Source organism: Rousettus aegyptiacus, unplaced genomic scaffold (assembly GCF_014176215.1).
Source record: "Rousettus aegyptiacus isolate mRouAeg1 unplaced genomic scaffold, mRouAeg1.p scaffold_m13_p_3, whole genome shotgun sequence".
Taxonomy (NCBI): Eukaryota; Metazoa; Chordata; class Mammalia; order Chiroptera; family Pteropodidae; genus Rousettus; species Rousettus aegyptiacus.
In genome coordinates, this window is record NW_023416306.1 from 116,757,508 (window position 1) to 116,783,017 (window position 25,510).

The following is a 25,510-nucleotide window of genomic DNA, read 5'->3' on the forward strand; positions in this document are numbered from 1 at the left end:
TAAGGGCCATGTTTTAACTCACCTTTACCATGCTCTTGTCACAGCACAAAATGAAAATGTAATTGTTCATATAGGGATGTTAATGTTGAAGGGTGAAATAGTTCATGATCTCTTTATATGTTTTCTTTGTGTCCTTTACAGGAATGACTAAAAAGACTTATGTGGAATCTGTGCTTGAGGGTATAAAACAGTCTAAACGAGAAAACTTAGACATTGATGTTAGGTAAGAAGCACCATTTAAAAGTCTAGAATGTGTGAAAATTTACTGCTTTAATCATAGGTATCATGAGTTCTTATAAATCAACCAATAACTGATTTTTATCTTATAGGAAAAAAGTCAATAACTCTATTGTTTAATGTTGAGAATGCAATTCTGAATTTATTCATATGACAATAAAATTGTTGTAGTGAAGTACAACAATTACTCTTCAGCTAAAATATAGACTTCTTACTGTGGCCTCCAAGGCCCCACATGATCTGGCTGCCTCTCTTACTTCAACAGCCTTATCTGGACCACTTGTCATTTATTATGCACTGGCCTGCTCTCTGTTCTCCAAATAGGCCAACACTATCCCATCTCAGTACCTTTATACTTCCTGTAACTTTGCCTAGAACACACTTCCACCATATCCTTGGATGGCCGGCTTCTTGTAATTCAGGTCTCAGTTCAGCTGTCGCTTCCTCAAGGGGCCATCCTTGACTACCTTATCTAAATTGCCCCCCAAATCCTCTAGTCACCCCATTTATTTCCTTTATGGCACTCTTTTTAACCAAATTAGAATTTATCTTATTTATATATATATATATATACTCACTCACTAGAATGTAAATTCATTGAGGCCAGGGACTTTGTCTTTTGATTCACCCCTAGATATCTAGTACTTAGAACAGAACTGGCACATAGTCAGGACTCAGTAGGTCCTCAAAGAAAGAAAGCTAGCTGTAGTGTTTTCTGGCTATAAAATCTCTCAAAAGCAAGCTTAACTAGACTATTACTCCCATTAAAAAAAACCCCAAAAACAGAAAAAGACAAAAAGAGAATTCAGAGGATATACAAAGGGTCTATAAATGTGTATAAAACTATTTGACCTCAAATCAAATGATTTTAAAAGGAAATACTACAGTGCCATTTCATTAGCAACTCCCCCGCCCCAGAGTAGTAACTAGTGTTTGTGAACTTACGCACTGTTAGTGAGCATATGTAAGTAATAAAACCTCTCTAAAGAGCAATATATATTGACCTATAAAAATAATTTTCCTCCGTGACCCAGTAGTTCCCTTCTAAAAACGTATCTTATGGAAATAAATTGATTTTATTTGTAAGATTCTTCATTGTAGTGTTATTTGTGACAAAAAGTAGAAAACATCCTAAAATGTCCAGCAATCAGAGGACAATTATATTGTTATGTCCACGTGGTTACGTGGTTTATATTGTTTTCTAACATTATTTTATGGCAGGGGACATTGTTAAATAGAAAAAAAGATACTGCATTTTATATATAGTTGTTCCAAATTTTGTAAATAAATGCCGGAGGAATTTATTTTGTGACTAAATAGATAAACTAATAAATGCTGAAGAAAAATTACAGGATATTAATAGGGGTTCTCTGGGTAGTAGATTCCTTGTAGAATTTCAGGTAATATATGAAGAATGAATTTGTGTTAGCTATTGGATACATATTAGAATTAGAATATTATCAGTTTTGTAACTTTAAAGAAATAATGATCTAAGCATCCTGATGAAAGACCACATATGAAATACTCTTTCCAAAAAATTGAATCTCCTCTGATTAAGCCTCTAGACTAGATCCAATTTCCAGTTTATAGGAAATACAAGAGGGGACCAAGTTAGCAACACAGGGATTCAGTCAGAAAAATCCAGTCTGTGAAAACTGGATTTTTGTAGGACAAATGACCTGGTTTATTAAACAAATAAATTTGTAGGACAAATGACCTGGTTTATTAAACAAATAAATTTAAGATAAGAGCTGGGGGAGGTAAGGAAGGGGGTAGAGGGTGCCTGTAGACTAAGAGAGACTTAAGATGAATGAATCAACACAATGTGTGGAACTTTAGTTGGATTCTGAATCAAACAAACTATAAAAAACAAATACTTGAACAAAAACCATGAGACAAATTTGAATACTAACTAGATATTTGGTGCTCTTTAGGAATTTATTTCTCATTCCCTCTAGCAAAGTAAAATGTCACGTCAGTCAGGCCATATTTTTCCTAGAAAGATGTAGTACATGTACCTGCCATAGCTCTCTGGCCATACCCAAGAGTCGTCTTTTTCATCTGCACCATATTCATTTTCAGTTATGTTTTTCTTATATTAAAGGTATTTGATATCAATAGACAGAAGAGGTGGCCCTTTAGTGGCCAAGGAGACTGTTAAACTTGCTGAAGAATTCTTCCTTTCTACTGAAGGTACAGTTCTTGGCCTTGACCTTAGTGGAGACCCTACCGTAAGTAATTTTTCCTAAATACATTTTATTTCTAAAAGGTCGAATTAGTTTGCAGGATAAGGGTTAGCGTCAAGCATCCTACATTTTTCAGAGGTTCAAGATTCTGTGTGGATAAAGCCCTTTTCTGCCCTGAATGACGATAATGTCTACATCATCTCTTTTTAACCAGGATTCTGAAATAATTAATCCCCTAAAAAATAAAAAAAGATTTGCACGACATGATGATTTTCTTCATTTTTCTAAAGATGGTACGGATTTGGTTCCCTTCTATATACCTAGGAGAGAAGTTAATTCATTACAGACAGTGGATGTCTAATACTTCTTTAATGCTTAATTATGGCTAGAGCTTAATTATCTCATAGAATCCCCAGTTAAGAAAGGCTGTCCTAGAACTTCTTGAATGTCACATTCAAGCAGGGTGTCTCATCTGTGGCACCATTGGCATTTTGGGCCAAATAATTATTTGTTGTGGGGACTGTCCTGTATTGCAAGGTGTTTAGCAGCATCCCTGGCTGTTATCCACTAGATACCAATATCACCCTCCCAGCTGTGACACATAAAAATGTTTCTGGACAATGCAAAATGTCCCCTGGAAGGAAAAATGCCCCCGATTGAAAGCCACTGAATTAGAGTCTCATGAAACTGGTTCTTAATGGCTTTGTCTAAGCTTGGTCTATTCTGCTGCTCTTTCATCCGTCCATTTGATAGAAGCTTTCTTTAGTAATCTTGTGGGTTCCTAAATCAGATAAACTCTCTTTGTTAGCTAGATACCCTTCCAAAAATAAAATTTGGTGACTGCTATATCTAGCTTAACTAATTAACCTCAGGTTCATTGATACTTGACTTAGGATCCTGAGGGCAAGGACTGTGTCTTTGTCACCTTTGTATTCCCCAAAGTGTCTAGCACATTGTAGGTGCTTTATGTATAGAACGTGCAAATGAATAAATCCGCTGTTTTTTCCTGCTATTATTTTATTCCTTTGTTTATTGGAAGAATACCCAGTTTCTCAGTTTGCCTAGAGTTCTTATGCATCCTCATTTTAACTTTTGTCTTCAAGGCAGGACAAGCAAAAGATTTTTTAGAACCACTTTTAGAAGCAAAAAAAGCAGGTCTGAAGTTGGCATTGCACCTTTCAGAGGTAAATAATACTGTAAAGTTAGTCTGGAGAGGGTAGATTACAATGGAAAATAATAATTATTTTTAAATGGCTAAAAATACACCTGGCTTAGAAAAACATTTTAGAAGGGGAAAGTGGAGATATTTTTAAATATAAATTATAATGATAAAAGGTATGACTTTTTAGTCCTTCATGTTACTGTTTTTGTTTTAATGGTTCCTGGGGGGATGGCTGTTGACTTGTAGTACAGCTGTGTCTTTAAAAATAGCTAAGGACATCTTGCTAGAGAAAATGCATAAATTTCTGTCATCGACTTTGTCATTGGCAACTGACATTGGGACAAGCACCAGTTCATCTCACTAGTTCTTGCAGGAGAAGGGACCTGAATGTATCACGTGCACTGGCAAGAAAGGAAGTAGCTCATCATCATTTTATAAGGTTTAGCAGAGAGATCAGATGGCAATCATTGATCCTCAGCTCCTTGGTAGCATGAGCAAGTGGCAGATAATGTATAGATAATGGCTGGAGAACGGTTACTTTCTTAAGTACATCCCCGTGAGTCAAACAAGAGACTCTAGTGCACTTTCTCCATTTTACAGATGGATTACTTTTGTCCTATTTTTTTCTTTTTTCTTTTTCCCCTGACATACAAAAAGCTGTACATAATGAGTTTGGATTTCTTAAATACAGGAAAAAATACTTAGTCTACATATCTCATTGGGTTACTGTGAGCATTAAGTGGTGTAATGTGTAAAGGTTGAGTAGCATCATGATTTAAAGATTAAGGAAAAAATTGGAGCTTCTTGTCAGTACTGATGTTTTTCATGTCAACAAGCAGAGGGTCAGTTATCTAGTTATCTAGATGGAACTTAAAATATAGGGTCTATGTTTTCACACTCTGATAAAAAAGACCTTTCACTTTGAGGGGTACCCTCTAGCTGACTGACCTAACTGTTGCCTAATTACAACAATTGGTCAATGTAATGAAACAGACAGTGTGCATCACTGTGACCAGTTATCTCTGGTCTTTGTGCACAGCTTCAAAACTGCTCTTCACTTTAGTTTCTGTTGCTTTTCTTGCTTGATCCATTGAATATAGAGCATTTCATTTCAACATATTGTCATTTGCCTTTTAAGCTAGCTAGGAGATAAAGAGCCCAGCTAGACATTTTCATGGTGGTTGTGGTATGTACGTAGCTAGCCTTGTCAAAATAAAACATGAGTACACTATGTGGAAAAAGTCTGGGCCCTAGAGACAGAGCCAGATTTCACCCTTTTCTCTATCATTCACTGGCTCTATGACCTTGGACAACTTTTGTTAAAAATACTTTATATTTTTAATTATAAAAGTTATATCTGAAGAAAATCCAAGTGTAGAGAATTATTAAAAGGAAAAAAATGAAAAATAAAAGGTCCCCTTCCTGTTTCAGTTCTGCTACCAAGTTGATCCTGTTAACAGTTTTGTATTTATATTTTTCCAGACCTTTTTTCTAATATATAGGAACACATCTACATAACACAGTACTCACATATACACATGGAGTTGTGAGATTTTGTTTTTTGAAAATTACTTTTTATGAGCATTAATTTCTTCATCTTAATACATTGCAAGATTCTTTTTTATTTTCCCCTCTTTAATTCCTCCCCTCCCCCACTTCCACCTCTGACCTATGGATGTTGCTATTTCCCCTTAAGAACTGGATTTCTGGAGGCAGGGTTTCTCTTCCCACATGCTTGTGGCATGTACCCAGGGGGTCTGCCGTACGTGTGGGGCCTGGGGGACAAGGGGTATGGTCCGTGGCTCCACCTGGGGCACGAACCCAGGACCTTCTGTGTGTGAAGCAGACATGCTAACCACTACACTATGGAGCCACCCTACTTTGCAAGATTCTTGTGAGGTTTAAAGGAGAATTTATATGAAAAGCTACAGAGTAGGTCCTTAATAAGTATTTGTTATAATTGACCATAATTATTATCATTGAAATTAATCTAGAAGAATATTGGTAAATAAGTGGGAAGATAAAAGGCAAAGAAGAGAGCTGAGAAGATATAAGTAGTTCAGCTTTCCAGAATGTCAGCGACAAAGTACCTGGCTATAGAAAAAAAGTACTTTTAAGAACCACTAAAAGGTTATTGATGCCCTCTCCCTTTTTTTGAGATTCCAAACCAAAAAAAAGAAACACAAGTACTGCTGGATCTGCTTCCTGACAGAATCGGACATGGGACATTTCTCAACTCCTCTGAGGGAGGATCCCTGGATCTGGTGGACTTTGTGAAAAAACACCAGATACCACTGGGTAAGGCTTAGGACTTCAGGTCCTCTAGACAACCCTCGCTCTCTTCCTCCCTCACCCCACAGTTTGCAACCTATATGTGGGGAAGTGCTATTCTAAATATATAAATATCATTTAGAAAGTAAAAGATGCATAGTGTGTTTGCTTTCTGAGCCTCATTTAAGTAACAAAGTATTAGCTCTCATTAGAATATAAGTTCCATGAGAGCAGGGCCCTTGTTTGTCTTGTTCACTGTTAATATTCCCCAGTTCCTGGAACTCAATATTATATTGAAGGACTAAGTGTCATCTAGTATTTTGAAATGACTTTAACCACATTTACATGAAAATATGTATCACTTATTTAAAAAGTAAAAATTCTGTTTGTCTACATGTATATACCTAGAGCTGTTTTTATTTAACAGCAGATATTTATGAAGTGCCAACTCTGTTCCATTCACTGTTCAAATTGTTAGGAATAGAGCAGTAAACAAAACAGACAAACAAGCTTGCTTTCTCAAGGAATTTATATTTGAGATTAGGTAAGAAAAACAATAAACATACACAAGAAAACATCAGTGTTAAGTTCTTTGAAGAAAATTAAACAGGCTGATATAATAGTGAAACAACAACTTTGGCTTGCATGGTCAGAGAAGGCCTTTCTAAAGAGGGAAAGAAGCAATTGGCTGACATCAATTCTACTAAATGATAAATTCATTGAATTTACAGATTTACCAATTTTGCAAAACATTTGTGTGGGGATGTATCTTTTTTACTATTTATAGAATTTTCAACTCTTTTTATGAGAAAATTTTTAAACATCCACAAAAGTAGAGAAAATGGAAACCACTTGCATAGTGATCTTACTTGGTATGGTGACCCACCTCTGCTCCCAGCAGAGTGAGGGGGCAGGCTGGCTTTGCCATTCTCTATACTGAGTGGCCCTGTGTTGAGGCTGCCTTAACATGAACAGACGCCATCCATTGAGTCAGTGAAGTATTTTATTATCCCAGGGGTCAGGGGGCTGCTACACTGTTTCAAGGCAGGAATTCATTAATAGAAGTCATTATTAAAATGAACTTATTTACAGCAGGCAGTAATTGGACAGTTGTCTGAGTAAAGGAGTTTGGGGGTTTCCTTTGAAGTCCATTTCTGCTCTTGGCTTTTTATAATGCTAAAACTCTCAAGCAGTGCTAGCTAGCGTTTTCTTACTTTAGCTTTCTCTGTAAGACCAAGAAGTGCAGTAATCCTGCAAAAATTCCTTCTGCTCCCCTATCAGGATACTTTCCTTGCTTCTTCATGGTAACTAGCTTATAACACTCCTCTTTCCTCTCCATTTTGGTAAAAGAAAGGGGGAAGCACATGGCTGTGAACAGGGTATTAATTCCTAGCTTGGCACAGTTGCTGCCATAAGTTGTAGCACATATTTCCCACACAACTACACTAATTGAACTATGAATTTTCACACATAAGAAAAGGTCAATTTTGAAAAATAATGAACTACTGAAAATTAGCATTGTTTGAAAAGATTTCTCATGTATCTATCTAGTTGATGAGCCCAGAATGAGTCCACTAATCTGCTTCTAATGACAGGCTTTTCCCCCCTTTCATCTAGAACTCTGTTTGACATCAAACATCAAAAGTCAGACAGTTCCGTCTTATAACCATCATCATTTCGGATTCTGGTACAGCACTGACCATCCTTCTGTGATCTGCGTAAGGCGTTTTGTGTCAGACATTTTGCTCCTTTTAGTCCGAGTTGCATTAGATCAGACATTCCCTATCTAGCTGACTCTTGCATGCCTGGCAGTAATACTCAAGTAGAGGACATGGGGGACTGGGGCATGAGAAGCTGCAGAGGGCCAGGGTTTAGCTGGTTTAGCTCTTTGAGAACAGGTCCTGGACAGTACCTCAGGGAACATAAAAGTGTGTGTGTAATGTATAGTGATGCCCAGCACCTATCCCTTAAGATTCTGTTTTATTTGATCTGGGGTGAGTCCTGGGCACAGAAGTTTTAAAAGCTCACTTTTAAGTGATTTTAATATGCAGCTATGGTTGAGAGCACCGCTCTGTTGGGGTTCTTTTTTTTTTTTTTTTTTTTTGTGGAGGGTCATTATTTTAAAAGGATAAAACATTTATAAGCCCTCTGTTTTGACTCTTAAAAGAAGCATGGTGAATTTAAAAATAGACTTTTTAAAAAAATAATTTCCTTGTTTATTTTGTAACTTTTTTGCTTATTTTGGCAGACTGATGATAAGGGCGTTTTTGCAACACACCTTTCCCAAGAGTACCATCTGGCAGCTGAAACGTTTAATTTGACCCAGTCTCAGGTATGGGATCTGTCTTATGAATCCATCGACTACATCTTTGCTTCTGACAGTACCAGGTCTGAACTGAGGAGAAAGTGGAATCATCTGAAGCCCAAAGTGTTACATTTTTAAACTGTAATGAGGTGAATTACTTTCAAGTATGTGTTGCAACCAAGATCTTCCTGCCATATCCCACTTAGTAAACCATCCACTCACTTTGTAGCATACTCATGGTGGGTACTCAGTAAATATGTCTTAAACTGACTAGCAGGCTCGGAAGTCTTACAGAGTTTACCTGCATGCTGTTTACTGGAAGGGACTTGATGTTGTGCTAAATTCCACATTCCACCAGTGATTTTGACTTAACAGTCCCTGTCCATCAGTGATCATAAAACTTTAGGAAACTTAAAGTAGTTTCTCAACCAGAAAAGTTGTGGAATTACTAGTCTAAATAAGATGAGGAAAGGGGAAAACAGATTACCACCAAGATCTTTAAGACTTCTAGCTTCTGACAACAGCTTTGTATTTTGTTATACTTACTTTAACCAGATTCCCTTCACTTAAATATTCTTCAAAACTGTTACTCCAGGCTACACTGCATACCACAGATTTTGTGAATATCCATAGGATTGTATGAGGGGTTTTTGTGGGCTATCCGGGAATGGAGACGGGGCTAGGGAGGGTAAGCTGGTGGACTGTCCCAAGATCATTATTGCTATGGTCAGCAAATTGTGTCCATCTCATGGTCAGCAGATGTCTGTTCAATCTTGTTTCATGTATGTCACAGGGTTTCTTGTATGTTACGTTCTGGAAAAACAAACTTAAACAGAAGTTTTACAATCCCTGGTTTTTCTTACAATGATTAACTTCATGAGAACGGGACATGCTGGTTATTTTTACAAGGTCTGCTTATTGCATTGTGTTCTCCCTTCTTAGTAATGTACATTCAGGATGTGGGCAATGAGTAGTTCAGTGTCTTGAGTTTTTTCTCTCTGCATTCCTGACCTTATAGACAAGATCGAGTCTGGGTTTAAAATGAAAACTTTCTTGTTAGCTTTATGCTTATAGTGACAGCTAGAGCTAGCTGCTGAGATTTGGCTTTGCTCTTGTAATTAATCCCCTTGAATCAAGGTTTTTTTTTTTAATATTCCTTTCTTACCCTTTTCTTATTTTGACAACAATGGAGCTATGTCAGCCAGATGCTTCTTCAGCTCTAGGGTACTTCAGGCTTATAATTTCAGCCTTTAATCTGACTTCCAGTTGTTCCAAAGTTTTGTTTCTCAAAGAGCCCTATGGTGGGTATAGTAGGAATTTAAACTAACTCAAATATCTTCATATGACGTCTATTACTTTAAGTACCAGAGAACACTCAGTAACATTTTATATGTCAAAGTTCTGAGACATGTATCTCACTGGATAGCTATTTGAGTATATAGGAGTAAAGATTTTATTTTAGATTTTGAATTGAATAATAGAGAATTGATCCATCCTTACATTCATATCTCATCTTCCCTTCCCTATGTGGTTACCATAAAAATAGTTCTCTACAGAGCTGACCAGATAGCCTCTCCACTCAGGTTATGATAAGAGAGAAATGGCAGCAACACAGAGAATACATATGTTATTAAGTTCTGTGGCATTGGTCATTGAACACAAGCAATAAAAGCAAGCATGACAGCATGGGGAAAATAAAGAAAAGAAATGACAGCACTAGGGAAACAATTGATGTGAAGAGATATGACCATCCAGCTCCTGCTAACACATTCTTGCTTCCTATGTGGCTCATGCCACCCAGTCTGTCCCCACAAAGGTCTTACAGGTATTAAAAGGGTATGGGTACATACCGCCTCTTGCTCACCAAACAGTGGGCTTGGTTTCTCGTTCTTGGAATATTTGAAGAACATTATTTCTTGCCTCTTCCATCCTCAGGATTGGCAGATTGGGTAGCAGATGATGCTTTGTGAGCTAGTTCGAGATGAACTGGGTTTTCCCCAGTAAGAGAGTTTACTTCTGCCCTGTTGCTTTTGTACATTTTCTTCATCTGAGGTTGGAGAGCTGGTCTTTTAAAATAAGACTCTTCTCTCCATGCTCAGTTATGATAGATACTGATGGATACAGATACCGAGGAAGGATTTTCATTCTAATTTCTCTTTTACTACATTCTGTTTCTTAGCCTAGAACATCAAGATTCTGACAGGTGTATGTCTAGTAACCCCACACAAGAAGCCAAAAAAAGAGGGTAAAGATTTCTCTTTTCCTATGAGCAACAAATTAATTATAATTTTTACATATATTTTAAAAAATACCTGAAGAAACACTGGGCATTTTATAGACATAATTTTTTATTAACGTGGTATCCCTGAGAGGCAGATTAAGGTGTAAACATTATTCTGCTTTACAGAAAGGGAATTGGAAGCAAGTTGACTTACAAAACATCTAGAACCAGATATCATATCTGTTGATACCCCAGCCAATGCTTTTCCACAAGACAATACATAGATATAATAAAGACAGTAATCTCTTATTTTTAAAAAACATAGTAGTGCACTTCCTAAACCATCTCAGATCCTGAAGCATTTCTTTAGACTGGTATTTCTTGTATCTTCCTGTCTGCTTAGGCAGTGTAATTGAGATATCTCCCTTTAATTCCTAATAAATGTTAGATTCTTTGTACTAGGATCCCTCAACACCAGCACCCTAATTAATCTCTCATTTAACACAGTAAGCTATGAATTATAGAATATTCTATCTCCCCACTTCTCTCCTGGACCTTAGTCTAGCCAGACTCTTAATTATACCAGGCCTTTGGACATCTGCTCATGTTCCTCTTTCTTGACCTGCCCATCAAAGTATCTTTTCAAGATACTAGTTTCTGACCTTTGTCTCCCATAGGAGCTAGACTCCTACAACTGCTGCTGCTGCTTTTCCCGTACCAGCCAGCTGTTTTCTTATTGATAAGTACAGCATAGCACCCAATTTACTAAAGATGATGAGAGCACCACCTCCTGATGCTTCTGGCACTCCATGTTTCAGCTAAGGTGATTCTCTGCTTCCTGCATAGTCCATATTATACTGTTCCTCAAATGCTGTGCTGTTCCAAGCTTTGTTTAAACTTCCTTAAAGTTACCTTTTTGCCCTGTTCCATCTGCACAAAATACCTTGCTCTTCAGTTTTCTAGTTTCTCAACCACTCAGCATTCAGTTTTGTGATTAATTTTGGAAAGCTCACCCCATTCTAATTTTCCCAGTAACCTCTCCTTTGAACACTTTCTGCTTCATGAAGCCTTCCTGAATAAAGAGAATACCTTCCAGATTTTTCTGACACCAAACTCTAATGTATTTGACCTATGATTTATGCAGTGTTATAACCTAGCTTTCTAGATTTTTCTAAAACTGTTGCAACTATACACATGTACTTTTTGTCAGTATCATCATCATTTTAGATAGTAAGGACAATGACTCTTTAACTTGTGCTATACAGGGCTCATCATACTACTGTGAACATACAGGCAATTCAATACTATTTAATTATAGAGATCAAAATTACATCTGTGTTTGAAAAGATGCTTTTAAAAATATATACAGTTGAATATATGTGCATGCACGTGTGTGAGTATTGGCAAGTCCACTGACCAATTGCCGTTCCTCCTTGCCATTAGGGTAAAGAGTTGTGGACACAAAGTAGTCTCTTTTCCCAATCCATGGGAATGTGGCAGTGGCTTCTACTCATAGGTTAGTATTGAGCGCCCACAGGGTGCCTAACACTAGATGAGGTATTTAGACTGTGAGGAATATGGGCAATTCCCTATTGGCAGCTTTAACAACTTTTCCTATCAACACTTCAAACTGGCTTGCTCTTTGGGCTTCTGGATCACAAGGGACAGATGAAATTCAGATGAGAGGGAATGTAAAATAAACTAGATGCTGTAAATGTAGTAGTATTCTATACCAAATCTTCTAAGGCTTGGAAGACACTAAGAAATCCAGTGTTCACACTTCAATATTTATACAAGGTTTACATTTTCTCCCCTTATAGAACACCTAGGTTCTTGACAAGATGATTCATAGGTCAAAACCAAGATGGACATTAAACTTTCCTTTAAGGTAAATGGTGTGTATGACAAATACAGATGTTCGACTTATGATGGGGTTATGTCTGGATAAGCCCATCATAAGTTGAATATATCTTAAATCGAAAATGGATTTAATCTACCAAACATCATAGCTTAGCCTAGCCAGTTTCTAGTAAATGTGTATCACATTCACACCATTACAAGGTCAAATCATTGTAAGTTGGGGACTGTCTGTCTGTATATCATTCTCGCCATAGATGTAAGTGAACAGGAAGAGTAATTCTTTTGCATTTTCACTATTGTATAACGAGCTAGACCCAGTCAGTGAAAAGTCTCACAACTTCTTCCTGAAATGCTACTGTAATAGATTTTTCCAGTCAAAATGCAGCTGAATAACAGGATGATTAAATAAGGTGCATGTCAAACTCATAGGATCTACTGCTATGTTCTCTCTATTAAGGGAACAACATAGAGACTGAGAAGGAAAGGTATTATCTATCAATTAAGATGCAGGCATGGAGAGGGATTGAAATCTTCCTTTCATTCTTAAGAAGACTGTGTGACTTTGACTCTAGATCCGGGAGAAACAGAAACAAACTGGGGTAAATCCTAGAATATTTAAGCTATTTGAGCACAGAATAGGAGATGCATCTCACTATTGGAAGACTTTTTCAAACAATTTCAATACATTTATTGAGGCTCTTTATAAATCCTCAGAGGTTTACTTAGGTGCTGACTGTGTCAGAAGTTTTTCTCGTGTATGGATTTCTCTGTGCTTATTCAGAGCAGAGCTTTTACTGAAGCACTTGCCACAGTCATGACACCCATAAGGTTTTTCTCCTGTGTGGGTTCTATGATGTGCACGCAAGTCAGAACTCTTACTAAAACTCTTTCCACAGTCAGGACACACATGGGGCCTTTCTCCTGTGTGTATCCTCCGATGTGCACTAAAATGAGAACTGTTATTGAAGCTTTTTCCACACTCTTCACATTGATAGGGCTTTTCTCCTGTGTGCGTTCTCTGGTGAATTATAAGGCTTGAGCTTTGATTAAAACGCTTTCCACACTCACTGCATTGATATGGTTTCTCTCCTGTGTGGATTCTTCTATGGGTGATGAAATTGGAACTGTCACGGAAACTTTTCCCACAGTCAAGACACTTATAAGGTTTCTCTCCAGTGTGGATTCTCCGGTGTCTAATGAGACGGGCACTTCGACTGAAGCTCTTCCCACAGTCAGCACATTTATATGGATTTTCTACTTGATGGGATATCTGATGCACGAGGTGGGAGTTTGAACCAAAGCTTTTGCTATATCTGAGATATTTATAGGGTCTCTCTCCCATGTAAGGTCTCTGATGACTTAGAACTTTACCTAAACTCCTCTCTGGGAGTGTTGATTTTCCTCTTCTCTCCCCTGGGGTCCTTTCCCACTGTCTTCCTGATCTACATTCACTCTCACTGCCTTTACCTTGATTAAGATACCGGGGAATCTTCCTTTCAGACCTTGCAAGTAATGTCCTATGTAGTTGTACTTCCTCAGAAATATCCCGTTTTAGATTGTCTTCATTCTCAAATCCAGCCTCAAAACCTGGTATGAGAATAGAATTTTAAAAGTTATCCATTTCTTCAATTATTTTTTCAGAGTAAAGCAAATGCATTAGATCGCTAAAGATAAAAATTAGAGAGCTCTAGATCCCAAATAACTACCATCTATTAAAATTCTAGTGTTTTACTTTTTTACTTGGTAATGTTACATGCTTCTCATTGATATAGGGCTGATTATATATTTTAACTCTTCCTGGATACCCAGGATCTTCAGAAAATCTTATCAGTATAACAAGAAAAATCTACCAGATTTGAAACTATCACCATGCTTACACAGGAAAGACACTTTCTAATGCTACATTTTGTCTCATCTCAGGCCTATCATGATATTCTAGTTTATGTTTTTTTTTCCAGTAACTAAAGGGATTAGAAGGGAATGGAAAACTTTGGGAAACTTTTGAGTCTCCTTCCACTCAGATTCCAATATATGTTGAGAATAAGAACAGAGTAGAAAGTATTTGATGTCTTTCAAAGAATAAAAGTCCTTCTGAGAGAAGAATTTTGCTAGGTAGTATCTCACTAAAACGTTCTCTTTGCCTGTGGAAAGATAATCACTAAATGTTTCAGAAGCACTTTAATGCCCACGCTAAGCTTTTAATATTCTTCTAAGTACCAAATGCTAGGCTCCCTGGGCCTCAGCTATGTGACTTTTTAGATACTTGCAAATTTTCAGTTCGAATTTGTAGAATTTTCAGATATTTCAGATAAACTCTGGATCCCAAAGTTCCTGGACTAAATCTGAGAGCATAAGACTGCTGAGTGTCAGCCTGTATATATGCCCCCTAAAGCAGTATTTCTGCATAGAAGCCCAGTCTTAAGAGATGCCCTAGGAAATAGAAGTTCATCAGATTAAAAGAAATCTCAGCACCTTAATATGTGAATAAGTTTTGTCAGCCTCCACAAGGGGTATTTAGCATTTCCTAAACCTAGAAGCCTTTTAGTGGAACATATTAATACTCCCATAGAATTGGTGCTCCATGGAACACTCTTGAAGAATGAAGACCTAAAGAACTTTTTTGGGGGAAAAAAACTGCTATTTATTGAATACTTACTGTGTGCCCAGGCATTGTGCAAGGTGCTTCACCAAGGTATCTCATTTACATCAACCTTTTGAGGTTGATTTTCATAGATAAGTAAGCTTACAGGGTTAAATAACTTGCTCTAAGTCACTCAGCTAATAAAAAACAGGTGCAGATTCACATAAAAATACATGTATGACTCAAAAATCAGAATTCTTATTCCCATAAGATTTTCTGAAGATCCTCGGTATCCAGTGAAGGTGTATTTTTTGTTTGTTTGTTTGTTTTCCCTTATACAGCAGCTAAGATTCAAAGGGTCAATTCCCTCAGAAATCTCAGGCTTTTGCATATGTGTATCTGAAGAAAGAGGTTACCAGGTTTTCAGCTGGTATACAAGCTGAAACTAGAAGAACAAAGATAATGAGAATCAACTTTTAAAAACTTGGCAGCTCACATATAAATGATAGCAAATTTACAAAGTTTGCAACCATCTCATATTGATGCTGTAGTGTGAGGAGGCAAGTCAAGTAAAAAATTTATATCCCCTCACTGAGCTGTTTTAGTAGAAAGGGAACATGGGGAAGAGACAGGTGGTCACAAGAAGAATCCATGAGAACTGGGTCTAGAGGCCAGTTCTCCTGGTCTTCAGTCTGACGATTTTTCTCCTAAGTCCACTGCCTCCCCTTTGCTGTTTAGATCTTAAGAAGTAAAAGGATCTTACCACTGGGGCTCTGGAATAAGACTGGAGCACGGGTCATGACAGCCCCTGGGGGTAGCTCAGTATCCTCTTCATCATCGTCAGAATCATCATCTTCTGTGGCTTCTTCTGCCTCCTCAGCTTGCTTCTCAGCTTCGGCCTCACTGGTCTCTTGGATGGGGCAAGAGGCTGTGTCCTCTTCCTGACCATCACTGGGTGGAGTAGCAACCCGGGCACTCACTAAAGCATCCATCTCTTCAAAGAAGGGACAAGTCTCTGGTGCCTGGCCATTCTTAACTTTCCGATAGCTGGTTTGTAGGCTTTTAAACTTTGTCCGACACTGCTCTGGTGTCCTAAGGAAGCCATATTCCCATAACCGCTCAGCCACTGCTCCATACAGCTGGCTGTTGCGGTGACAGTTCCGGAGGGCTTCGTAAAACTGAGTCTCACTGAGAATTGCAAGATAAGTCTTTGTCTCTTCATAGCCCCAGTGTACACCTGTCACCAAAAAAGAAATTTCAGCTCCACTTAATCCAGGGCTTTAAAGCCTCAGTGCCATGAAAATGTCTGAAAGAATGACTCAAAATATCAAGGAACAGTCTCTCTTTTAAAAATATGACATTGCTGCCTAATCCCTTTTATGGCCCTTCTTCACTTGCCACAATCTCAAAAACAAAAAACAACAATAGCAAAGACGTGCAAGGGTACAAGATAAGAACTTGTACCCTTGCACCTTATCATTAGGAGAGAAGGACTGGTAGAAGCCAAAAAAAGGAAGGAAGCAGATTAGACGTCTCCTGGCCTGAACACATGCCAGTGTTGCAGGCCCCATTTTTGGGCAGTAATTCATCGGAATCATTACAGACTCTGCTCCCCGAAGGTACCCAAGGTCAATGGAAGGGAGTCAAAGCATCTTCCTCCCACTTGAGAACTAGCTGGAGATTACGTCCTTCCATTATCCTCCACTCACTGCAAGTAAAGGAGGAGGGGGAAGAATCAGAAAACAGAAAAAAAGCAGTGGGAAAGGAGGAAAAGAAAACAAAGATAACAAAAATAACAGCTAATACATGTGCCACATTTGTGATTTACCTACATTCCAGTGACAAAAGAAAAAGAATGAAGAAAAAAAAAAGGAAAAGTGGAAGATAGGAAGAAGACTAGAACAGAGCTAAAGTAACACCCCACACATAATAAAAAATGAAAGGAAGAGATCACTTCACAGTGGACTTGAAACTTTAGAGATGTAGTCCTGCTGCCATGCCCCATTTTACAGTTCAGGAAAAAAAACTTTGAAACGGTCAGATAATTGTCCAAGGGCACTCAGCTGTTTGATGGTCAGGATTAGAAACAAAGCCTCCTGACTCGTACTTTGATGCCTTTCCATAACAGCATGGTTATAGAAATTACATCAGCAGTAATAAATGATACAAAACTGTTCCACAGGCAAGTAATATTTCAACATAAAGTGTTAAAAAAGATTTCTTGCTGTAGGACTTCTCATTCCTCTTTAAATGCCATTGTGTGTTGTGAATCTCAAAAGGGAGACTCAGAAAATGTTTCTCCAACTTTGGGCAATCCTTCACTATTCAAGTCTAAGTAAAAAGGAATGCATAATAAACTGACTGAGATGAGGGGGAGTAAAAGATAAAGCAGCAGTTCGCATAAGGTGCTCAATGGATATTAATTCTCAAAGATGAAATGCCAAGTTTTTCTCAGCCTTCAATAGTTTTATAATCAGGAAAAAATAGTAAAGAAATGGAAGGAATATTTTTTTTTCAAGACTCTTGAATTTCCTGAGTGTATTTCTTTAAAATACCTAAAATTATTCCCTACTTACTATTTATTTCATTGACTTTCCCACAGGGGACTGAAATACACCTAGAACTGAAAAATGCCTCTGTTCTTTTAAGTGACAAAGCTGACAGGTGACATTAAGCTTCTTGACCCCATATCCAGTCTCACAACTCAAGCCTAATCCCAAAACCCCAAGAACAAAAGCTTACCACTTGGGCTTCGGAACAGGACAGGTGCAGTCAAGTTGTTGGGGTCTTGGGGGGTGGCTTCCTGGCCTGTTTCATCACTATCAGACTCTTCAGCTATAGCCTCTCTTCCTTCCTCATGCTGCCAGCTCCCTTGTCCTGGCTCCTCAGTCTCAGCATTACTGCCCACCAATCCAGAGTGAGAAGCTGCCTCTTCCAGGCCATTACTGGGCAAGGCAATGACCTGAGCACTCATTAGGGCTTCCATCTCTTCAAAGAAGGGGCAGGTCTCAGGTGGGTGGCCAGTTTTGACTTTCCGATAGCTCTTCTGGAGACCTTTGAACTTAGTCCGACACTGTTCCAAGGTCCGGAGGAAGCCATACTCCCGGAGCCGCTCAGCCACAGCCCCATATACTTGGCTATTCCGATGACAGTTCCGGAGAGCCTCATAAAATTCAGTCTGACTAAGAATTGCGAGGAGAGTTCTGGTCTCTTCATAGCCCCAGTGCACACCTGCCACCTTCTCATCATCAAAGCCCCAGTGATCCTGTTCCACCCAGCTTCTTTTCTCTCTCCTGGATGGTAACAGACCAGCATGCATTTGTCTGTCTCCTGTGTGATTGCCTCTTGGGAGTTCCTTTTCCTTGGAGCCCAGATCTGGGATCCAAGGTTCTCCTTGCTCCAACTTGGAGACCACACCAGATTTAGGAAATGGAAATCCTGCTTGCAGGGAAGCAAACAAAGGATATCATATGGACTGATCATAAAAAACATCTCTGAGTTCAGACCTGCCTTTTTTTTTTTTTTTTTAATCCAAAAGGCTTATAAAGAAAGTGTCTAAGGAAATAGTTTCAGAAAGTTCAGTAAGTTGAAGACAGTGGGGGGAAAGACATGAAACCTCAAAATATGAGAAATATTTTATTTTCCAGAGCAGGGTGACAAAAGAGGAAAAGGTTCCGTTGTATGTTCAGAGCAGATAATTCTGTTCCAAGTTGCTCCCTAGTCCTCCTGACCACTTGTAGGCAGGTCCTGGCACTGCTGGGAACAGTCATTTCCTGTCTCCTATAGTTTTTTGGGGGGCTAGAGAATTAAACTCAGAGTGATTTCAAGGGGGAGGGGAGCAGAACAGAGACCATCTTCAACTCATCTGTTTCCTTCACACTTAAGTCACCAAGTTTTAAAGGTTTTTCCCTTAGTATGTCCTTTCCTATTCCTACTGCCACCATCCAAGTATAGACTCACCTCACACCCAGATAACTACAGCAGTCACTGTCCTACTTAACTCAAGGCTCTTGCTTCCTCAGCTCACATGCTATATTGCCAGTTCTTAATCTGAGTTGCACTATCTATTCATATCAGACTCTTCTCATATGCAAATTTAACCCATTCTTCAAGAAGCTGCATTAGTCAGTGCCCTGGTGAAGCAATCCCTACAGCCCTCCCTCATCTCCCACTCTGCCAAATCCCTGTTGTACTCACAATAGAGTAACAAGTCATTGTTTGGCATTGTTTCAGTAGAGTTCAATTCAGCACATATTTATGTTTGCTGTTATGTTCTCAAATCATATTGTAAACTTTTTGAAGAAAGGCATCTTTTCTTTTGCAGAATAACCTGCAAGGTGTTGAGCACATGGTAGGTGTTCAAAAATTGATTAATTCTGTAAATCTGTGTATGGTGTTGAGGGATTGCATCTGGATGACTAAACAGAGACCATTATCAAACTGGCTGAGAAGGCTAGCTTCTTGGATGACAATATCAGAATTCAGAACAACCTCAACAAGTGAAATGATCAAAGAAAAAACATATAATATGGAGTTAAACATAGTACAAGGAAGAAAAACAGGCTCTACAAAATCATGTGCAAGAATAAGCACTAGGCACAAAGACAGTGGGGAAAGCTATCAGTCCTGGGAGTTAACCAAGTGAACAATAATCATCAAATAAATTGAGCTATTCTGAAAGAAAATATAGTGACATTCTAAAGTAAAATTCTTACTCTGCCTCCCTACCAGACCCTCACTGAAATAATATATATAATTTTGGAGAACTTAAAGTTTCCAAGAGAGAGTAATAAAAACTTAGTATGTCTGAATAATGGAGCTTTTGGGGAAAAGCTTAAAGAAACAAATACAGTTTGTTTTGGACAAGGAAAATGATTAGAAGGTGTACTTTCAAGTATAGAAAATAATTTTTATCATAATTACCTAGAAGAAATAAAATAGTTCCAAGTTCTGATAAAAACTAGGGAACCATCCTGTGGCAGACTTATCAAAAGAGGAAACATAAGAATACTTACTGCAGTAGAGAGCTAAACTACATGCCTTTAGGAGGTTCCCAACAACTGCATACTCTACAATTTTCACTCATTCCTGAAATCCCTTTCCCACTCACTTCCCAACCCTATTTCCCAACTTAGAATGGCATCCTATCTTCCCATATGAATCTACTCCTCACCGCTCCTTTGAAAAGGTCTGAGCTTCTCCTTTGGGTTCATCTGCTCCTGTGGTCCCAGGTCTGGGCTTCTTGCCCTCTCTTTCTTGGGTACGCCCCTGGGCTGGGGTTCCACTGACTCCTGCCGAACACTTAATAACTCTCGTGATGATTTCAGAGGTGTCATCTTCTCCAAGCGCACTTCCTGCCCCTTCACAGAGACTGTGACCTAGAAACAACTCCCATTAATTGTCACTGCACGGTCAAAATGAGGGGCATTCCCAGAGGAGATTATTTAATACCCTAAAAGAAACTATCCTTTTGAAAGATGGCTAGGGTTGGGTGGAGGAGTGGGGTGTTAATAGCAAACAAGGGTCATTCTTATTCCATTATTGTTAGAGCAGCTAAAACTCCAGAAGGAAAATATCAAAATAGCAAACCCAACTACAGGTTAAAAAGTGAGTCCCTTTCCCTCCCTATTAAATAAAAAACTATGAAACTGAAAAACTCAGGACGGGATAGCAAAGGTACACCCAGGTAGCATCTCCAGATAAGCTGTATCTGAAAAAAATTACCTGTTCCAGGACCAGAAGTATAAGCACCACCAAGGGAGATTGTACCCCTCTTTAAAACTGTCTAACCCTTAATTTGATCCTTTGCCCTTGCCCAATCACACACCTCTGAATTTCCCCTCCCTTCTCACCGAACGTCCAGGTCTTCCAGGCTCTCTTTCTAAATCTTCCACCAGAGCCACAGCCTCCTCTCCACTTTCTGGACATTGCTCCTGTACCCATTTCCGGATCTCCCCGGGTAAGACGGTCAAGAACTGCTCTAGCACCAGCAATTCTACAATCTGCTCCTTGGTGCGCACCTCCGGCCTTAGCCACCGACAGCAAAGTTCCCAGAGTTGGCTGAAAGCCTCGCGCGGCCCAGCTACCTCCTGGTAATGAAACTTCCTGAAGCGCTGTCGGAAGGTCTCAGAGTTAGTACCATTCCCTCTCAGAGTGGGTTTGGCCATCATTCACAGCAGAAAGCGGCTTCCCTCCACTTAAGGGTCTGGGCTCCAGGGCTTACACCTATCTTCCCATGTCCTTGGAGAATCACCTGCAGATGAGTATCTCTGTAAGAAAAATTTCCTCCTAGGGTAGAGAGAGATGACACTATCAGAAGGAATATACTCATATCTTAAGTCTTGCCAGAGCTGGCCTGACTTCCCATATATATGCTCCATGTAGCCATCTGAAGCAGCACTAATTTCAGGACTGCAAGCCAAACAGCATGGAGAGAAACCTTTCAAAAGCTGCGTTTCTGGGCGACTTCCCAGGGCAGCCCAGGGAAGCAGCAGAGAAAAGAAAGTAGCCTGCTTCTCTTCCACCTCCCCCAAATCTGATCCCATTTAGCTCCCCTCACCAATACCGCATAGTGAGTTCAAACCATATGGGAGACCGGGAGTTCAGAGGATCTAATTAAAGACAAGTCACCATCATGCTCAAGGCAACAAAAAGCCTCTGTCCAGCTGGTCGCAGCTGACCTTCCCCAGCACCTCCGCGGTCCTTGAGGCCCTCTACGTCTGCCCTGCCCCCTTGGACCTACAACTATCAATTCCCATCCCACACAAAAAAGTACTGAATACTGGGTCTTTGTTTTCCCTCACAGTAGAAATAACCGCTCAGCAAATATTCGGGAACTACTAACGGGAAACCTCGCGCATTGGGAGAAGCTGGTTTCGGCTCCTGACGCGAGGGCCGGGTGAGCTTGGGGAGAGTTGCACTGAGTTGAAGGAGAGAGGGAGTCCGAAGGGACAGTAGCAATGGGTCCCCTAAGGACGATCTCGGGTGCTGGCCAGGAGATCCGAGCGCTGGGGCGTTCACGGGTGCTGAGCTTAGCTCAAGAAGCGGCGGGTGTGGGGTTCCGGCCTCTTTGTCTTGGTTCCCTCCGGCCAGGTCACTCTTGGAGCTGTCGTGCAGTCCCCTCCAGAGGCCTCTGACCGGGCAAAGGCGCCCTGATAGCACCCTCCGCCCCACCCCTGGGGATGTCTCCCGCTCAGGCTGTCCCTCAGCCCACTCGCATCTCTGCCTGCTGGCCAGCCTCACCCACCCAGGGTCGACCCTAGGCCCGGCTCTCCAGCCTCCTAGTCCAGCTCCCAAACCGGAAGTCCGAGCGGGTGACTCTGGCGCTCAGGGCGCATGCGCAAAAGCAGCTACCTAGACTCTCCAGCGGAGCCGGGGCTAGAGCCAGCCGAGCGCGCACCGCGCTTCCGGGGACACGGCGCGCACTTTCCCCGTTTTCCGTCAGCTCTTCCAGCAGCAGTTGTCTCGGCGGGTAGATTCAAGAGGAACTGTCAGTCCCAGGGGCCAGTGCGCGTGTCGAGTAGGGGGCATTCGACTTCGCGGTAGCTTGGAGGGCCGCTGGAGGAGGGAGCGACGTATATAAAGACTCGCGGTCCGCCGTGGGAATGATCCACGAATTGCTCTTGGCTTTGAGCGGGTACCCAGGGTCCATTTTCACCTGGAACAAGCGGAGCGGCCTTCAGGTAACGCCCGGCTTAGAGCGCGGGAACCAGCTAGAGCAGAGTGGGTGGACCTGAGCCAGTGCGTGGACCTGAGCCAGTGCGTGGGGGAGGAGTCTGAGACTTAGGGGGCGGGGCTTGCGGGGGTGCCGGGCCTGTTCCTGGGCAGGTAACTGGAGGGCAATGCCCCGAGAGGGTTTACGGGTGACGTCGACACCTTGAGAGGGCTGGGCCTAGGCTAGGAAACGGAAGGATGACCTCGCCTTCGGGGAGGGAGAAGGAGACCTGGACCACACCCGAAGTTGAGGCGTTTGAGCGAGAGTTGCTGGAAAACTGAATGTAACAGTGAGAGAAGCACTTTCTCCTATGTTCACCCTTGCACTCTTATTTTATTTATTTATTTATTTTTTTATCGCCTACAGCACCTGGTCTTTCTAGGTGGTCTCCCATCCAAGTACTAAGCAGGCCCTACCCTGCTTAGCTTCTGAGATCAGACGCGATCCAGTGTGTTCAGGGTGTCATGGCTGTAGACCAGCCTTGCACTCTTTTAAATTGAATTTTGAAAGCTAGACCAACTACATAGTGCTTAACGCACAATAAGAGTTAAGCCAATTTTGTTGAATGAAAAAATGAATGTGTGTTTCATGACTCCTTTCTCAGGAAATTTCTGCACCGTGAGAATTTAGAAGGGGCCTTCATGTAATCAGGAATATATGAAGAGAGGCTACGAACTATATGCATTATTTCATTTATCTTTATAATCACTTATCTTCATATCACAGGTTAACTGCCTGTGTCACATAGTTGGTAATTGGCAATCTTGATCTTGAACCTAGATCTGTTTGGCTCTGGTATCTGAACTAGTCTTTTCTACTAGTCCTTCTGAAAGTTATATTATCTAATCCTCTCAGTTAGTAACTAGGTATTTTTAGCCCCAGTTTACAGACGAGCAAACTGAAGCTTATAGTGGCTACTAGTTCTAGTAATGGCAAGATTTGTATCTAGTTCTGTGTGATGACAAAGTCATGACTATTTCTGTGAGAACTGGCAGTAGAGACTGGGGAAGAGCAGAAAAATTATATTCTAGTCAATAAAACCTATACATTCAACAATTCCTCTTGTTATTCTTTTCCCCTGTAAAACTAGCACATTGTCAAGCATATAGGAGGAAATTGTTCAGGAAGAATTTGTGGATGCTTTACAACAAAGGCATAACAGTATAGGAAAGATGGCTGCCTTTCTTTCTTATAAAAAAGTCTCAATGAGATATTTTCCACAAGGTCTCAGCTTTAAAGTCACCTCCTCAGAACAACTTTCTCTGAGCATCTCTTTATGTATCCTCCCCTTATGCAATTATTCACTTTCACAGCAAATTGTTTCTCTTATAAGACTTACCACAATTGATATTTTTTATTGTAGTTACCTATTTCTAGTCTTTCTCTCACATATATTGCCCTGTAGGGGCAAAGACTACAGTGATCTTCTTCATAGATGTACCAGAAGCATCTGGCACAATTTCTGCCACAGAGTAGGTGTTTAGATATTTGTGCAAGAAAAGACTACCAAAACCAGCAAATATTGCATATGTTCTGCAGAGCAGTGTTTTTCACATTTGAATAAAGGAGAAATTTGTCATAAATGCCTACCATTAATAAAAATCCTTTCATTGTAATATTGAATATGTATATATTAAGCTAGGTATAAATTCAAGTTTATTACTCTTAAATAACTTTAAAACCAAATTTTTTTTTACAAAATAAACAAAACTACCAAAATGATAAATTTGAATTAACATTGGCACTATTGACATTTTAGATTGAATAGTTCTTTGTTGTGGGGAGTTATCCTGTGCTTTGTAATATGTTTACCAGCATCCCTGGACTCTGCTAACTAGAAGCCTAAGTAATACCCCTGAGTTGTAGTAAACAAAAATATCTCTAGCCATTACTAAATGTCCCTTGGGGGGCAAAATTGAGAACCACTGATATAATGTGACATATACTGTTGTTTTGCTGAAACTAAATCGCCAGTATTGAGTTTAATAGAATGACTTTGCTACAGATCTGACTCTGTATTTTCTCTTTTGACTTCAGTAACTAATGTAGAGAATACCTGTTCATATAAATAGATAGTATGAAATGCGATCAATAACTTTAAGGTATCATTTTCTGTTTTAGAATAACTTGGACCTTCAGCTTTTCTAAAAACTGTGCCAACAAGCACTGCTCAAAATGCAAGTTTTAATGGGAGTATCACTTGATAACTAGATAGAGCTGTCCTAATAAAAAAAAAATTGCTTACATGTATTGAGCATTTTTTATGTGCTTAGCACATGTGATTTACATGTTTTAACTTATTTAACCCTCACAATTATTATCTCTACTTTATAGGTATAAAAACTGAGGCACAGAGAGGTATTGAAATTTGCCCGAGATTTCAAGCAAGAGACAACTCAGGAATTCAAACCCAGCCCATCTGGCATGACATCATGTTGCCTCTAAGTTATTAACATGAGATCTGGTTAGCATTTTGTCATTAAAATCTACATTAAGTGGATTTCCAATCAAATTATTGTGAACTCAGTAACAGAAAAATTCTTCTTTGCCTATTACCACATTTACTATGATATAAAGCTGGCATCCACAAATATACAATACTCACAATATGAATATGTAATATGCTAAGTTCTTTGGGGGTAGTAACTACATCTAATTTTGTTCACTAATTTCAGAATGTTAGCACAGTGCCTGTGGTAAGTAGATGTTCATTAAAAGTTGGTTGATTCTTCAAAGAAGCTATACTATGGCCAATAAACAAATGAAAAGATCAATATCACTAAATATTAGGAAAATGCAAATCGAAAGCACAGTGAGATATCACTTCCTATCTTTTAGGATGGCTATATTTTTTTTTAAAAAAAATAATAACTACTGGTAAGGATTGTAGAGAAATTAGAACCGTTCTGCTTTGCTGGTGGGAATGTAAAATGTGCAGCCCTGTGAGAAATGGTATGGTGACTCCTCAAAAAA

The 25,510-nt window shown here is 39.7% G+C and overlaps 2 protein-coding genes, 1 non-coding gene and 1 pseudogene across 8 annotated transcripts in view; 1 reads left to right on the plus strand and 3 right to left on the minus strand.

Annotated features, from left to right (window-relative positions):
- The window catches only part of TUBGCP4 (tubulin gamma complex associated protein 4), a 75,859-nt gene that overhangs the window by 9,661 nt on the left and 40,688 nt on the right, over nt 1-25,510 (plus strand). For 2 of the 5 annotated variants that reach the window (XM_016144992.2, XM_016144991.2), the window contains exon 1: nt 22,242-22,505. In XM_016144992.2, the coding sequence (XP_016000478.2) occupies nt 22,428-22,505 (78 nt within the window). In that variant the 5' untranslated portion in view covers nt 22,242-22,427. Of the gene's footprint in view, nt 1-141; nt 224-2,341; nt 2,469-3,526; nt 3,608-5,744; nt 5,884-7,473; nt 7,575-8,104; nt 9,010-22,241; nt 22,506-25,212; nt 25,234-25,510 lie in introns of those variants that run through there. The other 3 variants (XM_036238911.1, XM_016144995.2, XM_016144996.2) reach the window with 3 other exon arrangements.
- TRNAV-CAC lies at nt 5,385-5,458 on the minus strand. Its single transcript has one exon. It is a non-coding gene; the product is annotated as a tRNA-Val (tRNA).
- ZSCAN29 (zinc finger and SCAN domain containing 29) lies at nt 10,879-22,305 on the minus strand. Of its 2 annotated transcripts, none has more exons than XM_016144988.2 (6): nt 22,177-22,305; nt 20,676-21,111; nt 19,997-20,201; nt 17,566-18,261; nt 15,587-16,060; nt 10,879-13,829 (listed from the first exon to the last, which is right to left on the minus strand). In XM_016144988.2, exons 2-6 carry the CDS (start codon nt 20,991-20,993, stop codon nt 12,961-12,963), a joined length of 2,562 nt encoding a protein of 853 aa, XP_016000474.2. In that variant the 5' UTR covers nt 20,994-21,111; nt 22,177-22,305; the 3' UTR covers nt 10,879-12,960. The 2 variants fall into 2 exon arrangements, with proteins under 2 accessions (XP_016000474.2, XP_016000473.2); XM_016144987.2 differs by lacking the exon at nt 22,177-22,305 and adding an exon at nt 21,668-22,095.
- Nucleotides 22,895-23,013, minus strand: LOC118601220 (annotated as a pseudogene).

Excerpts from the sequence above, each read along its gene's own strand:
- ZSCAN29 (XM_016144988.2), bottom strand. The coding sequence starts at position 20,993 with ATGATGGCCAAACCCACTCTGAGAGGGAATGGTACTAACTCTGAGACC. Across the intron at positions 20,202-20,675 it reads CTGGAAGACCTGGACGTTCG|GTCACAGTCTCTGTGAAGGG; the intron begins GTGAGAAGGGAG and ends AGTTGTTTCTAG. Across the intron at positions 13,830-15,586 it reads CTTATTCCAGAGCCCCAGTG|GTTTTGAGGCTGGATTTGAG; the intron begins GTAAGATCCTTT and ends TTCTCATACCAG.